We start from the raw sequence: 15,153 nt of genomic DNA, 5'->3' as shown, positions 1-15,153 counted from the left end.
GTCACGTTTTCTAGCGAGCACGTTGTTATCATAGCGAGACCTTTGCTGTTTAACGGAAAGGTCACGACTTTCACAGCAAATGTTCTGTATGTCATAACTTCTGTTCACAGCGATTGTTCTAAAGTTTAGCGTCAAACTTCTGGTCATAAACAGGCTCACTTAACAACCGGGGAACCCTGTACATTTTGCGTTTGCGGGATATGTTGTATGCCACTGGGATTTGTTCAGTAATATACTACTTTGGTCACTAATGATTTCTGAATACGTGCCGATTATATGTACTTTATGTACACTGTGGTTTGTAACAATTGTCTGCCGAGAAATCCAGGAAGATGAGTGACGTGTCCTCGGTCACTTCACGAATTGATTTCTTAAGTTTTAAAGTCAGTTTTTCATCAATCACTTATTATCTCAGGTGACATCATTTGGCGAAATGCCGTCCTAATTTTCAGAAATTTAGGGGGTCTTCCTCCGTTTCTGACCCATGACGTCCCATGACGTAATTTACGTAGCATATTTTCGCACAGACACATGATAGGTCATATAAAATGAGGATCCGAAGTGACTTCCCTTTTCATAATAATGCCATCATTGGATAATTCCTTGACGTGCAGAACATGCAACTTACAGCAATTCTGGAGTATGATGGGATCTTATTTTTCCTGTTCCATATCATGATACAAATTTCACGATTATATTCTTTTGAGACATGCCACATGCGCCATGGTACTATTCTGCTCCGTTTTTCGATAGATTTATCTTAAAATCATCATCTCTTAACACGAATTCAAGTCCACAGCAATGTACCTTAGCAGACATTTGGTAAATTTTCTAACACAAAAATCCATGTCAATGGGGGAAAAATAAGTATTTGTTATTCCTGTATATTATGAATGTTCAGCAATACAAAATGAAATTAGAAAAAAAGTCGTATCTGCATGCAGGCGTCGCACGTGGCATTCTTTGAATTTCGCCAGTACAAGTTCGTCTACTGATACCCAGATCCCCTATGATACCCTTGTAAGTGGAGTGCTACATCCCTGGCGGAGGGAAGTGGTACTGCATGTAATGTAGTTTACTTTGAAATACATTGTATACGACTCTGTACAGTGTATTGGACTCAGTACACTGTGTAGGACTCAGTACAGTGTATTTGACTAACTACGATGTATTTGACTCACTACAATGTAATTGACTCAGTACAATGTATTTGACTCAATACAGTGTATTGGACTCAATACAGTGTATTACATTGTACTGGGCTCACTACAATGTATTGGGCTCAATACAATGTATTTTGCCTCTGTAATACATTGTATTTGTGAAATACATTGTATTTGAAATCATAATACATTGTATTTGAGTAATACAGTGGATGTAACACATTGTATTTGAGGAATACATTGTATTAGGCCCTGGAATACATTGTATTAGGCCCAAATACATTGTATTAGGCTTTTGACTGGAATATTAAACCATACTTCCCTCCCCACCAGGAATCCAGTTCGCGTACACGGAGGCCCCACGAGACCCGGCACGGTCTGTTACAGGGGTGCCGTTTGACATACTAGTATAACGCTTGCTTCTAAGAAGACGTCGTATAGGTTTTGGTCCCCTATTTGTAAAAACGCGTACGTCTCTTCCATTCAACCATTCCCACCTTCCCTTCCCGTAGGAATCCAGTTCGCGTACACGGAGGCCCCCCGAGACCTTCGCGGCGTGCTACAGGGGTGCTTCTCCCTGACGGTGGGGCTGGGCGGCTACATGGGCAGCGTGGTGGCCGAGGTCGTCAACTTAGTGACTGACGGTAAGTCTATATCATTGATATCTCTTTTTCCTGCTATCTAACGTCATAACCGATAAATTTAGTGCCAAATGGCTACTGTAGCTTGCTCAACGGTTGAGGAACGGTACAGATTTCCTGACACTCTTGACCAAAGTTTGAGTTGAGATGGTATATCACTTTGATATGGCAAGATTCGACACTGTAATAGCCAATTTGAATGATGATTTGTATCCTCCGTAAAAATGGAGGTTTAGTTTTACAGGGCGCTTGTGTGTGTGGCCCAGGACATTCTGTGTTCGTGATTTCCTATCATTTTGATTTGATTTGATTGAGAATGATGAAAAGAATAGCTACATCGGACCTGTCGGGATGCCATGGTAAAAACAAGGCTTTTGAGTTTTGAGCAACCATTTTAGTGATAAATTGTATACTTCTATTTGTTAAAGGGATCTTTGTCTTCACAGGTGACAACTGGTTCCCAGAAGAGTTGAATGACGGCTTCGTGGAGCGATATTTCTTCCTTCTGGCGGCCTTGTTGTCGGTTAACCTGGCAGCGTTCATCTCCGTTGCCCGTGGTTACACGTACGTGGCCACACCCACCAACGGCCAGCTCATCCGGAAGTTATACGTCATCGAGGAGGAAGACGACCTGATGCTGGTCGCCACTCCTAACGGCTCGACTCGAACGTCACGGAGAAATTCAAATTCGTCAGGATTCTGAATATTGGACTTCTTTCTTTCGTGTCATCACTACACTTTCCTGCTCCAATACTCCACACACTCCCTTCCTCTGGGGGTCAGAGCATCTAGATCTTCTTTGGTGCATGGATCGGACAGGAGGGGGCAGACAATATTGGACTTCGAATGTAGTAACATGCTATTTGTGTTGGAATTGTAATAATTCTGAATATTGATCGGTTGCCTTGTCGGTGTAAATGATTTCATAAACTAGGCTTCAAATTTTACGGGTCGACTCGGACTTCACGGAGAAATTCAAATTCCTCAGGATTCTGAATATTGGATTTCTACAGTAGTAACATGCTAGCTATTTGTGTTGAAATTGTAATAATTCTGAATTTTGATCGGTTGTCTTGTCGGTACGCGGTGTAAAGGATTTCATAAACTAGGCTTCAAAGGTAAATGTAGGAAATTTGTAAAAAAAACTGTATGTTAAACAATAAAGTTATGTGGAGTGAAGTTGGACTATGGTCTAGAATTTACGTACTAACTTCAGATCGAATGATATATAGTTCAATGGAATTTGCCTAAATGTGGTTATTTTATTTGTCGGACTTAATCGAGCATAGAGTCATTTCTGAGTAACTAACTAACTCTATGACCGGCCAGCTCCTTTAGCTCCAGCAAATTCTGCATTTAGTTACTGTTTTATATTTTTCATCAAACAAAGGAGTCTATTAGAGACTACTCCACCACTTGTACAGAGGAAGACTCACAATGCTCACAATCTTCTAAGACTAGCTAGGGGTGACTATGAAATTGGGTGCAAGTAGAACAGATAGGAAAACAGCACACAAAACGTTCCAAAAAAGGAGTCTCTGCCAGTCTCCATAGGTCGAGTGAACAATATAGAAATCTGCTAAAAACTGAAAATATATGACAGGAGTAGCTGTAATCCCACGGCCGGCTACAACAGTTAATTTGGCAACTTTCGTCTACCTACTATTTATCCAGCGGCCTTTAAACATTGAGTCTGGTAGAGACTAGTACTATACTCCAAAAGCTAATCTTCTCCAAGGACAGTGTCCATTATTGACACTGCCTGGCCGACTTTGATCCTGTTTTAAGCTTTAATACTGTCTTGTTCCAACGGTAAATCGGCCTGGATCGAGAGCATCAAAAAGGCCCAACCAATAAGCCTGCTATGGAGGCTATTGCGGAAGGGCGTTGGTCACACGGCATTGTTTGTACAGTGAGAATGAGAAGGTATTTTCCCACGGCTGACCCACTTCAAATAGGGGATGGCACATCGGTTGTTAGAGTGGAATTTCGTACCCACCAGAATTCGCAGAACTTAACCAAGCGGAGGGGAGGGGGGGGGGGGGTCACGTTTTCGTCAGTGGAAATGGCAATACAGTATTACCCAGACAGAAGACACCTGTCGGTTTCTGTTGGAATTGCCGTTTTTCACGTATGACTTGATCTCAGTGCAGACAATATCAGGATTGGGCCTCAGGGTAGGGCAAGACAAGTATATTCCCACACACAATATAATTCATGGGCCATCTGCACCTTTTGGGGCGTTTTTCTTGGCGCTGTGGATCCAAAACAAGTTCTATCTTAGCACTGTCACTAAACTAACACATAGCGGTCCTCCTTGTTACATTTTGAAGTGGGTAGCTGTCAGCAGAAGTCGCTAGTTTGCTTCACAGTCAATGGAGTCGAAAGATAAGCAAACTTAACAAGTTACCTGAGGGTAGTCCACCCGTAACCCCGTGTGCAACAAGAACTATCGTCTGCGGCGTTCCCATTGGTCGGCTGTGTTGAGGGAAGCCTGTGATTGGCCGCGAGGCGCGTTGACCCGTGACGAGGTGTGAGATAGTCCCGTAGAACAGGTTGGACCAGCCTTGGCTGGGTGGAGGCATAGCTAGAATGGAATGGAACATTACAACCAAGCTGGCGATGTGAAGACATCTTTAACAACGAGACTGCTGCCCCGAATTCTTATCCATCGACTGTAACGACGACGTCAGACTCCGAGTCGAGAGGACGAGAGAGCAGACAGCGCCAGGTAAGAGCGCACACCTGGCGTGCACGCACGGATGCGCTGGGCGGGACAACCCGTGGGGGTGCCCGACAGTTACACCCTCTAGAACTCCCGGTTAATTATAATATACTCACACATTTTCATACAGTCTGACTTGTCGTATCTTTCACCTGTGCTATGTCTAGAAAAAGACTACAGTATCTTGAAAACCACACGGAATCGAGTTACCACGTATCGATATAGTTATTCGAAATGAAACAATGAGTGTAATGTTACACTTCATTACGTGGGAGGGTATCGGCCATATGAAATTCTTTCTCTTAACAAATCTCCACGGGCGGACATTTTCCCATCAATTTAAAACCAGTCGCAGCAGCGTTGTTGTGATACGGATAAACTATGCGGAAGTGTAGAGACCCAATATGGACGACGACGAAAAAAATCACCTAAACTATTCATGCCACTGCCATCATGATTGTCGTTTCCCCCCAGGCAGTGTCTAGGATGGTACGAATGCCATTTGCATGTTGCCCTCTTTGGGCGTGATCTCTCTAAAAGATACCGACGGTACAACTTCAAGCTTTGTGACAAACTGTGACTGAGATCTTACCTACAAGCAGATGTCTGGACGGGTTTAAAGTTTCAGGTGTGTTCGAGGATTTTGATACTTCCTTCTAGTGGCCCCTGTATCTCTCTCGGCTTCTACTACCCCGTAAGGACCACCTGAAAGAAGTACAAAAAGAGCTAAAATCGCACCTGAAACACTGCACCGGGTTCTACATTTGCCAGAAAATTACAGAAACCTTCTAACCATTTCGTGCCGACAGGTTTTAAATTAGGTTAAAATGCGAAACTGTAGCGCAAACGAGTTGGTCTGTGGAAGAATGTGGGGGGAATTACTGGTCCCATTGTCTGTGTGTTTGTCACCAGGGTGAGCTGTAATGCAAGGTTTAGACGTGACCTTTTCAATCGACTGGAACACGGGAAAACATACCTTGGTGGTAATTTTAGGTTTTTCTGTCTTGAGTAATACAGCGTTTTTTTCTGGACTCGTTATGGCATATTTGCTTGTACTAAGTACGCTGCAGTTGAGAGTTGAATTTTACGATCACCCGTAACCTTTTCAATTGACTGTTATCAATGATTCTTTGTTCGTGTTCCTTCAACTTTACAAATGCATTTTTTGTTACTTACAATCTTCACAGCTTCAGTTTTTGGTATCAAGACAATGGCACACGCATAGTACTGAAGGAGTTAGACGTAATAGAATATATGTGTACAGAAGGAAGTCTGAAACTCCACTAGTGTAGTAAATGCCCTTGAAGCTTATACTACTAGTAACTGAAACAGTATTTTTCAGCTGATGTAAGTTAAAATCTATCTTTCTGTTGTCAAATGTTTCGTTGCCACATCAGATTCTGATGGTAGCCGATAGCAACTCTTCGTTTCTTGGAATTGCAGGAAACGAAACTTTTAACGAGGATTATGTACATGGCGCAACAATTGAAATATAGTGCCACGAAGAAATGGTATATCAAGTTTTCAGAATCGTTATGCAAACTTTTCTACTCTTACATGATGATATGGACCATAGCAACTCGGTAAAAGATATACAGTTTCTGTCGGTAATTTGCATTGAATACAAATCATGAGGCGGTAGAAAATGCAGCAAAATAAACATCAGTGGTTATGATATAATATATATGAATATTTTGATAAAAAGACACGGAGTCAGCTATTACTATAACCAAATTTTACTTCCATACCAGTTAAGGTAATTAACAGAAAACCTAAAAAAAGTGTTACTATATCAAGAACACACCTGCACGGGTTTCACCACAGCTTCTCCATGCCTGTTCCTTTGTGGAATGACCATGATGGCCTCTAAAGTAAATAAACTAAAAAGTATGCAGCCTTTCTTCTGTGAAACCATCAGTCCGTGCTTAAAATAAACACGTTAGACGTTTATATAACACTGAAACGGTCAACAGGTGAGGTAACGTGCATACATATTATATTATGTGGACGTACTGGAGAGTGTATTGTTTCAGTTGGGTGAAGTAAAACATCAAAATATTCAAATGAATGAGGTGATTGTATTGAAAATATGGAGTAGCTTATTATAATTCTACTTCTTCTGTAGTTTGTCCAACTGCAAATTTCATACGGTTTTGTCGACAAACTTCGAACGATTGTAGCAACAAAATATAGCAAGACTTAGGTAATGTGTACAGCAACTGTACCGTAATGATATACCTCGTGAATTTGTGCTTTTGTTCTGCAAAATGTCTTTGTAATAGATTCTTATCTTAGCAATCTGACAAAACACCCTTGGCATTCAGAGCACATTTAATAGAAAAAACGGCTACTAGCGTATGGGCATATAGCTTCAGTCCCTGGATATTCAAAACCGTGCTACCTTTTTGTTGAGAGGCACTGAGATATAAAATATTTATGATACCATGGCGTAGACATTAGCGTTGGTTCGATGACAACCCCTCTAGTTAGAGTCCTATCCTACATAGTAGTGGCTCAGTTGTTTCTTTGTTCATTCTACCATTGTTCCGTTTATACGTTGATATATGGTAGTAAAACTTAAAAGGGGGAGTGGCAGGTTGACAAATTTGCGCATGAATCGTGTTGAATACCCAACGCAGACATACACGCACACCTGCCCCATATTTCATCAAATCTGTCAGTACAGACACATGAAGAATCCACGGGTAGGGGCATAATGATTCTAGACTGGGTAATTTCATCGTATTTGTTCTGTGATTTGTCCAATTCACCAGTCCCTTTGAGTTATGCCGACTTCAGGTTGAAAAATGATGCAATGTAACATCTTGACGTGCGTTGTCTGTGATCGTCTGGTGACCTCTGACACGTTTATGGTTTATCCCAATGCATTATTGAGTTTGAAAATGGTTAATGGTCATGCATGTCACGCAAACATTGTATGGTATCAGATTCTAATAAAAAAATATATTAGTAAGTCAACGAAAGTTTCTAGGTAAATGTGATATAAAGGAGAAACAAATTCAGCAGTGCCGCCATCTTTAAATGTGGTTCTTTTGACCTCTGGAATGTCGTCTGACTTCTGTCCGCCATCTTTATTCTGAGCCTTGTCTGTTCCCGCGTTGCATCAGACAATTTCATGATAAATTTCAAAATTTAAGTACAGATTTAGACACAAACTATTCCCTTTTCCTTTGATAAACTGTTTTTTTTTTCTATTTGCAAGCTTGTGACCTTAAAAGTGTTTCTAGTAACTACAAATAAACAAAGAAGACATATGCGGGCTAAGGGTCGATGAAGGAATGTATGTCATTTCTATCGGGTTTCATAACATAGAACTTATCATCTAAATGTCAGCAAGATGACAAACATTTCTACTAATTGATACAAATGTAACTATTGATATGATAAGAAGAACGTCTCACGATTTTGTGTTTTATTGCCAACCAATTTCACCTTTTAAGCGAATTTATCGCAAGATTATCTGATAATCTCCTTTTAGAAGATTCGACTTAACGTAATTATTTTTTACAAAACCACAGAATGTTTTGCAGTTCAATGAAAAGGGTACAAACAACTTATCTCTATATCAAGAAAACGTAGGCTTCTAGAATTCTAACAAGAAACCAATATTTTTTTCATGAAAACACAAAAAGTATGACTGTCCTGTATGTTGACCGCAGGGTCACAGCAGATGTTGTGGGATTGGAATGTAGGTGTGTCGAAAAAAAATCACCGTACAAAGCTCGGCCCTAGGCAAAAGACTTAATAACCTATACTTACGACTTGCGAACAAAACAGCGCCTAAAGCCTTCTGACGCTGCTGAGATACATACAAATGAGGTCAGACTTCTGCACAGTAATTCAACTTACTGGCAGGTGTACAGAATTAAAAAGAGATTTTGTAACTTAGATTATATGTCTTGCGAAAAATCTGTGTGCCAAAGCTACCTTTTAATGGCTATGAAACCTAGCCTACAAATATTTCTGTTTTCATGTCTTAGCTCAGATATACTGAAAATCATATTCCTAGAAATCGTATCTAAACCAAGGCCAAAATAACCATATAATGAATTTGCATTCATAACGTTTTAGTTACCATTCTCGCAAACCATTAACTAACAGATGAACGCTTGAACTTCCCATACCACCCAGCAAAGTATAAAAAAAAGTGACACGTTTATTTGCCTACCTTAACTGGTGTGTTGAGGTGGCCTAGAGAGTTATTGAAAACACATTTTTGTTGCCTTCTACAGTCAGGCATGGTCTAAGCACATAGAAACGGCGCCATGACTACAACAAAGCAAGCCGTGCCGGAGTTTGTCGCCGGACATTTCAACCTGGACTGGAGTCTGGACAGGGACAGCGACCACGTGCGCCGCCCCAGGGGCAGGTACGAGCTCAAGTGTCTGTATGAGGATCTCCGGCAAGACGCAGAGACTGAAACGGGTAAGACAACTTAACAGCAACTTTATATTCATAACATGTCAAAACGGTAATGTTTTACCTTGGTCATCATTTGCATGACGCAGAGACTGAAACGGGTAAGACAACTGGATAATAAGTTTACAATCTGTCAACACAAGATAATGTTTTATCAGATCTTTATCAAGTGCTAACATTTTACCTTCATGCGTGAATAGCTTCATAATGTTGACAGATCGTTGGAAAAGAATGTTTTCAGACTTAATCGGGTGAGACAACTTAATGATAACTTTATATTTACCATCTGTCAAAACGGTAATATTTCATTCGATCTTGATCATCATATGAGTGGAATACTATCAACAGTTTTTACCTTCTTGCCTGAATAGCTACATCATGTTGATAGGGCGCTGGTAAAGAATATTCTAAGACTTATGATTATTTCACAATCTAAAATACTTTGACGACTCTTTTAATACTATGGTCCTATTTCCGACCGGGCAGCTTTCGGGAGCGAAAAGGCCAGCAAAACACACAAAACGTTAAGAACTTAGTCGTAAGCATAATCCTTGTCTATTCCTTTGTAAACGGATTTATTTTTCGTTTCTGCAAAAATAGCCTTAGCCGCTAGGTGGCACGACAGTGTTCTTGCAGTCCCAAACGTGACTGAGTCTGTATTCACCCCGCTCTTGTTACAGGAACAGTGAAGCTTGCCGTCCTGAACGTGATGGGAGTCCTCGCCTACCATCTTGAGGACACGCAGTCCGCCAAGCTATACTTCGAGACGGTGCTAGAGGAGGACTCCGCGAACGTGAACGCGCTGAAGAACAGCTGCTATCTCCTCAGGAAGACAGACAGGTACGAGGAGGCAGAGACGTTCGAGGACAGCGCCAGAGCGGCGATAGGACAAACTGACGCCGAGACTGATCATGAAACGGTGAATACCTTTCCTGAGAAGGTGGTGTTTTCATTGGTGTTTCAGTGTGGTTTTGTTAACGGGATATAACTCTAGAAGTTGTCATTGTTTTTCAATGATATTTGCTGTTATCGTTTGGCAAGGAGATGCTCTCTTATTTGCCACCCAGTAACGTTAGCTTTCAACGGCACTAAAGGAAAACTTATAGGTTAATTATGTCATGATCTGAATATGGTCTGGTTTGAGGATATCAGAGCTCTTTTTTGTATGTAAGTTTGATTATTTGACTGTTCCAAGTTTCAAGTGCCATTGTGGCTGAGGTTGCTATTTTCAATTCCTTATGCAGGTGTCGCTGGTCGAGGCGAGAGCAATGGCCGAACTCGGCTACGCATGCGCGCTGGACGTTTTCCACGCTAGAACCCAAGATGATCTCATCCAGGTAATCACAGAAACACAGATCAAAGACAAAATATCCGGTTCCCTCATTTCTTATCTTGCTATGTTGACAAATAAATATTTACTTTTCCAACTCAAAGGACTAGAACTGATTCAAGTGTTTCTATATATGTCCCTTATATGGTTACATGTCTTCTTTCGAACAGGTGTTCGAGAGATCGAACGGCTACTACAACCGGGCCCTTCGGATGGGGAAAGAAAACGTGACGTCATCAGAGCAGAGCCAATGGCTGTTCGCCATCGCCCTGAACTACATCCGGATCGACTCCCTGCGACAGGAGGCCAACCTTGACCTTTGTTACCAGGCGCTGGACCTTCTCAAAGACGTGGTGAGAAACACGAAGTCTCAGTACTACAAGTGTAAGGCGCTCTGCTATACGGGACTCCTCTTGCAGAGTAGGTCTGCCCTGAACAAGGGGTTTTCGGAAGACTGTATCCGCGACAGCGGGTACTTTGAACAAGACCCTCTGGACTACTTCGGCGAGGCCATACAGCAAGCCGGAGAGGACACCGCTATTCTCAACAAACTCGCCAAAATATTTGTCCAATCGGGGAGGTACCAGATCGCCCTGGATATCCTCAACGTCTCTCGTGCCATCGTGCCTGAGCATGCGCAGAACTTCTTCGCCTTCAGTATCAGCGCTCAGGCCAATAAGAACATGTACCTGGACCAGTTGGCAAAGTACCGACAGGGGACACTAGAGGGCCGCCCTGACAAGAAACTCCTCACCAAAGCCAAGGAAGACATGCAAGCGATCCTGGGCACCCGCACGGGGGTGCACGCGTACCTGGAACTGGCGGTGGTGTGCTACCATCTCGGGGTGGAGACCATGGACGAGTCGTCGGTGGTAGCGGAGTTCGAGCTGGCGCAGGCGGTGGAGTACGTGGCGCGCGCCCGGGACTGCGACATGGGAAACTCGCTGCCGGAGGTCCAGCTCATGAGGGGCAAGTGCCACAGGGCGAGAGGGGACGACTGGAAGGCGATGGGCGCCTTCAAGCAGGCGGTGGGGATGGAGCATCTCAACGAGGGGGCTCCGCTCACTGGTAAGGACGGAGAAAAGCAACTTAGAATATCACTGAAACACAGACAGAATGTTCAATTATATCCATAGATAGTTTCATCAGGTTGGAAAATGAATACTGGGTTCCTAGTTGCATCTGCTGGCGTTTAGGCAACCTTTCGACTACTTTCCCCGAAGCTTAATGAACTGTACTACTTCTTGCTGCACAGTGCATCAAGCCCCGTCCAAGCAATGTTTCTTCCGTTTTTGAGGCTACCAACTTCAATTTGCTGAAGACTTTTGTAGCCTATATAGGAAAGTCGTGTAAAGTGCCTTGCCCAAGGGCACAAGACCGGTGACACGTCGGGGTTTGAACTCAGGACCTTCTGGACCTGAGTCAAACGTGCTGACGATTGCGCCACGCGGCCCCACAATGTAGCTAAACGATTACCGAAACGTCTGCAGATAAAATCCCTTTGGTTGTGTAATTGTAACTAGGAACCCAGCATTCAAACACATTTATGCTAAACTACAAAATTTGTGAATGAAGTTTCAATATCCTTTTGTGGCAGAGTGGGGAATATCTCTTTAGATATCATAAACTGAACTAGAAATGATAATATTGCATTGCATGATAGACAACTGAGTTGTTGGTGTTAAGGATGGAATGACACCCCTCTAACCCGGTCTATCCCTACGTTATTTGATTATAGGAAGTCGATGTAGCTGTTAGTATCATCATAACCATTTAGAACTACCGTTTTTTACAGAATCCTTCAAGCTCCTGGGAGAAATCATCCTCACGCTGCACAGGCGTGACAAAACTTGGCGGGAAGACGCCATTGTGGAAATGGAACGCTGGGTAACGGAGGGCCGGAAGCGCTACGTCGACTTCCTCCCAGAGTTCCACACGTTTTGCAGGCAGAACTCAAGTGACGTCATAGAGCTGGGAAAGGACATGGTCAAGGCGGGAAAACTGGGGATGGTCAGGCTCTGCCTAGAGGCCGTGTCCTCAGCATAGGTTAAACAGGGTAAAACATGCAAGGAGAAATGCAAACACATTTGTCAAGAGGAGTCCACAATATCCTGGGACAATATTACCGACGATGCACTTTAAAAAGTCTCAGAAAAAAACCGTAAAAGCATTTTTTTGAATCTCTTAATCCAGGCACAGCACAAAATCAGCCAACTAAATATTAGAAGGAGAAAGTGATTAAGAACTAAAATCATTTTTTCCATTTTCCCGTTTCCAAAATCGACTGGAAAAACGACCAACAAAGAGAGCACAATGGAAAGCGTATTCCAAACTTGTCAAGCCACCAAACTTATTATCAGAACAGTACATGGATACGAGATTTAGGACACACAATTAACGTTAGGTAATGTGGAAAGAATACTAGTACATTTGCACTATGCAAGTTGGTCTGAAGCAATAATGATAGAATGAAAATACAGACTGAGAGTATTTTACATACACAAGCAATGTGCAAAGAAAGCTGATGTAGAACAAAATTTTCACCGCAATAATCTATTTCAAAGTGGAAATTAACAAACAGAGAATATATTTGACCAGACATTTCAATAGAGTTCTATCTTATTTAGAGCAAGAAGGATTGCAATTTAGTTAGATACTACCTTTGAAACCGCAAGTCAGACTTAAACGCAGATAGTAGACTCAGGATTTGTAGACATTTTTCGTAATGCATGCTGGAGAGGCTGTATGCACAAGTTTTTTTTCTTTTAATTTGTTTTGCATATTTTCATAAGTATGATGTTTTAGTAGATCTACTGTATTGATATTTCGAATTCTTATGGCCAAAGCATTATTCAAGACAAGGTTTTAGCCTCCTTGTTCTAAAGAATTCTCAAAGTGTGTTGAGCAGTAGTGCAAAGTCACTGCTAACATTGAAATGGATAAACTGTCCTTCAAATAGCTATTGATAGCTCTATATGAGATATATGTATGTACAAACACTGCTTTATCAGAACGAAGCCACAAAAATGTAATAGAAGAGACTATATTTGGCTCACAAATGCTGTTAAACAATAAAGTAATAGCTATACTTTCTTCATGGGTATTTGTTTTTATAACCAAACAAGAGTGATATATATGTATTAGATTCTTTTGATTGCATTCAAGTGAACTACTCATGGTAAGATACTGGAGTCAAAGTTGAAGACATCTGGCAAGACATCTTCCAAGCAACAGAGCATCTTGAAGACTCAAGTGTTCCACCTGCTGAACTCTGAAGTACCTGTTGCCAAAGGCGCTCATAGTGACAAACCTTTGGCACTGGTACTTTGGAGTAAAGATGGTGACAATTCATCTCATCTGCAGCAAGAAGACAACTTTCTTAAAGCTTCTTCTTGTTAAACACTAGTCTGGGTGTCTTTAGCATAGGGCTGAGTATAGGAGCTTAGGAAAACTAGGATGGCAATCAGGCTCACTTGTCAAACTTCCCCTCCACACACATACACATGCACATGCACACACACACGCACACACACACACACGCACACAAACACACACACGCACACAAACACACACACTTCTACTACTGTCAGTCAGTCTATACAGACTATGACACTACACAAATGAACTAGACAGCAATGAAGATTACAATACTCATAAATGCAGAATAAACACACAGACACACTGTGACTCTACTTCTACTACTGTTAGTCAGTCTATACAGACTATGACACTACACAAAGGAACTAGACGACAATGACGATTACAATACTCATAAATGCAGAATAAACACACAGACACACACACACAAAGAAACTCAAGAGTGTAGAGTGGGTTGACATTAGAGTGGGCAAGCCATACAGGCATCACCCTACCCCTGACTTGCCTACATGGCTTGGTTACCACTGTCACTGACCTAGGCAAGAGATTTCACACAACTTTCAAAATCACACTATTTGACTATACTAACACACCACATTCCCACATGAGGACCCACCTTTTCAATTGACTGTATGCTATCCATCAAACCAACAGGAGGACCCATCTACATACCACAAATGTGAGGGGGTCATCACGGTCTCTTACATTGGCTTATTGAACAAAACAAAAACGAGAACCTCAAGATGGAAACATAACTTTATTGTGTGCTCTATCTGTACAGTAGCCTGGACATGTTAGTCCCCTTGGTGTAATGTCATAGTATGGTCTATCTGTACATGTATTTGTAAATGTCTCATACCAGTACCACAGACAGGCATTTGCAAGCAAGGCAGCTGTAGAACTGTGACAAGTTAGCCAAAAGTGGAACAGTTTTGAGCCATACAAAACATACATATATATCTGCAGGATTTGCCCAAACATTCCTAGCATTTGACAGAATAAAGTACGTATATGCTGAGTCCACTGCTTCACACACAACTAGTGAACTATGCTGTACAATAAGATTATACCATTCTAAGGCGTGGAAGGCGGAAGAATTCTCTGTACCCCCTTTGATACATTTTGGCACATACAGCCTATTCAATCTAGCTTTGGAATTTTCAAATTTGAGAGAATTTCTGGCTGCCTGTTCCTCCCTGCATGTTAGAATGGAATGGCCAACAGAGAGTACTTGGAAGCTTGGGGCACCACTTAAAACAACTACACATATATGTACACGGAATGTTACATGACTACGGAACAAACATTGACATACATGTATCTCTTAGCTGACCTCTCAGCATTATCAAGTGCAATACGTTGCAAACAGGCAGTTCACATTTACGGTATAGTACATAAATCAAAGTAGGCACAAGGCACAGAGCATGTCTTACTACAGTAAATGCAGAAATGTTTGTGGTGGTTTTATGTTCACAG

The 15,153-nt window shown here is 41.8% G+C and overlaps 2 protein-coding genes across 2 annotated transcripts in view; both read left to right on the top strand.

Annotated features, from left to right (window-relative positions):
* Nucleotides 1-2,852, top strand: part of LOC118409049 (melanotransferrin-like) — an 8,454-nt gene extending 5,602 nt beyond the window's left edge. The window contains exons 12-13 of the mRNA XM_035809918.1: nucleotides 1,676-1,807; nucleotides 2,251-2,852. Of these exons, the coding sequence (XP_035665811.1) occupies nucleotides 1,676-1,807; nucleotides 2,251-2,507 (389 nt within the window). The 3' untranslated portion in view covers nucleotides 2,508-2,852. The remainder of the gene's footprint in view (nucleotides 1-1,675; nucleotides 1,808-2,250) is intronic.
* A 1,483-nt stretch (nucleotides 2,853-4,335) lies between these two features.
* On the top strand, nucleotides 4,336-13,390 carry LOC118409044 (tetratricopeptide repeat protein 22-like). The gene is made up of 6 exons (XM_035809913.1): nucleotides 4,336-4,535; nucleotides 8,783-8,975; nucleotides 9,650-9,888; nucleotides 10,214-10,306; nucleotides 10,470-11,367; nucleotides 12,095-13,390. The coding sequence occupies exons 2-6, from the start codon at nucleotides 8,816-8,818 to the stop codon at nucleotides 12,343-12,345; spliced, it is 1,641 nt and encodes a 546-aa protein (XP_035665806.1). The 5' UTR covers nucleotides 4,336-4,535; nucleotides 8,783-8,815; the 3' UTR covers nucleotides 12,346-13,390.
* Nucleotides 13,391-15,153: the final 1,763 nt, after the last annotated feature.

Source organism: Branchiostoma floridae, unplaced genomic scaffold (genome assembly GCF_000003815.2).
Source record: "Branchiostoma floridae strain S238N-H82 unplaced genomic scaffold, Bfl_VNyyK Sc7u5tJ_873, whole genome shotgun sequence".
NCBI classification, from domain to species: Eukaryota; Metazoa; Chordata; class Leptocardii; order Amphioxiformes; family Branchiostomatidae; genus Branchiostoma; species Branchiostoma floridae.
This window is presented reverse-complemented; position numbering and strand designations above follow the sequence as displayed.

What these genes read in the sequence shown, in the direction of transcription:
- LOC118409044 (XM_035809913.1), top strand. Translation starts at nt 8,816, where the DNA reads ATGACTACAACAAAGCAAGCCGTGCCGGAGTTTGTCGCCGGACATTTC. An exon ending in CCCAAGATGATCTCATCCAG is followed by an intron (nt 10,307 to 10,469) that starts GTAATCACAGAA and finishes TCTTTCGAACAG; the next exon opens with GTGTTCGAGAGATCGAACGG. An exon ending in CGAGGGGGCTCCGCTCACTG is followed by an intron (nt 11,368 to 12,094) that starts GTAAGGACGGAG and finishes CGTTTTTTACAG; the next exon opens with AATCCTTCAAGCTCCTGGGA.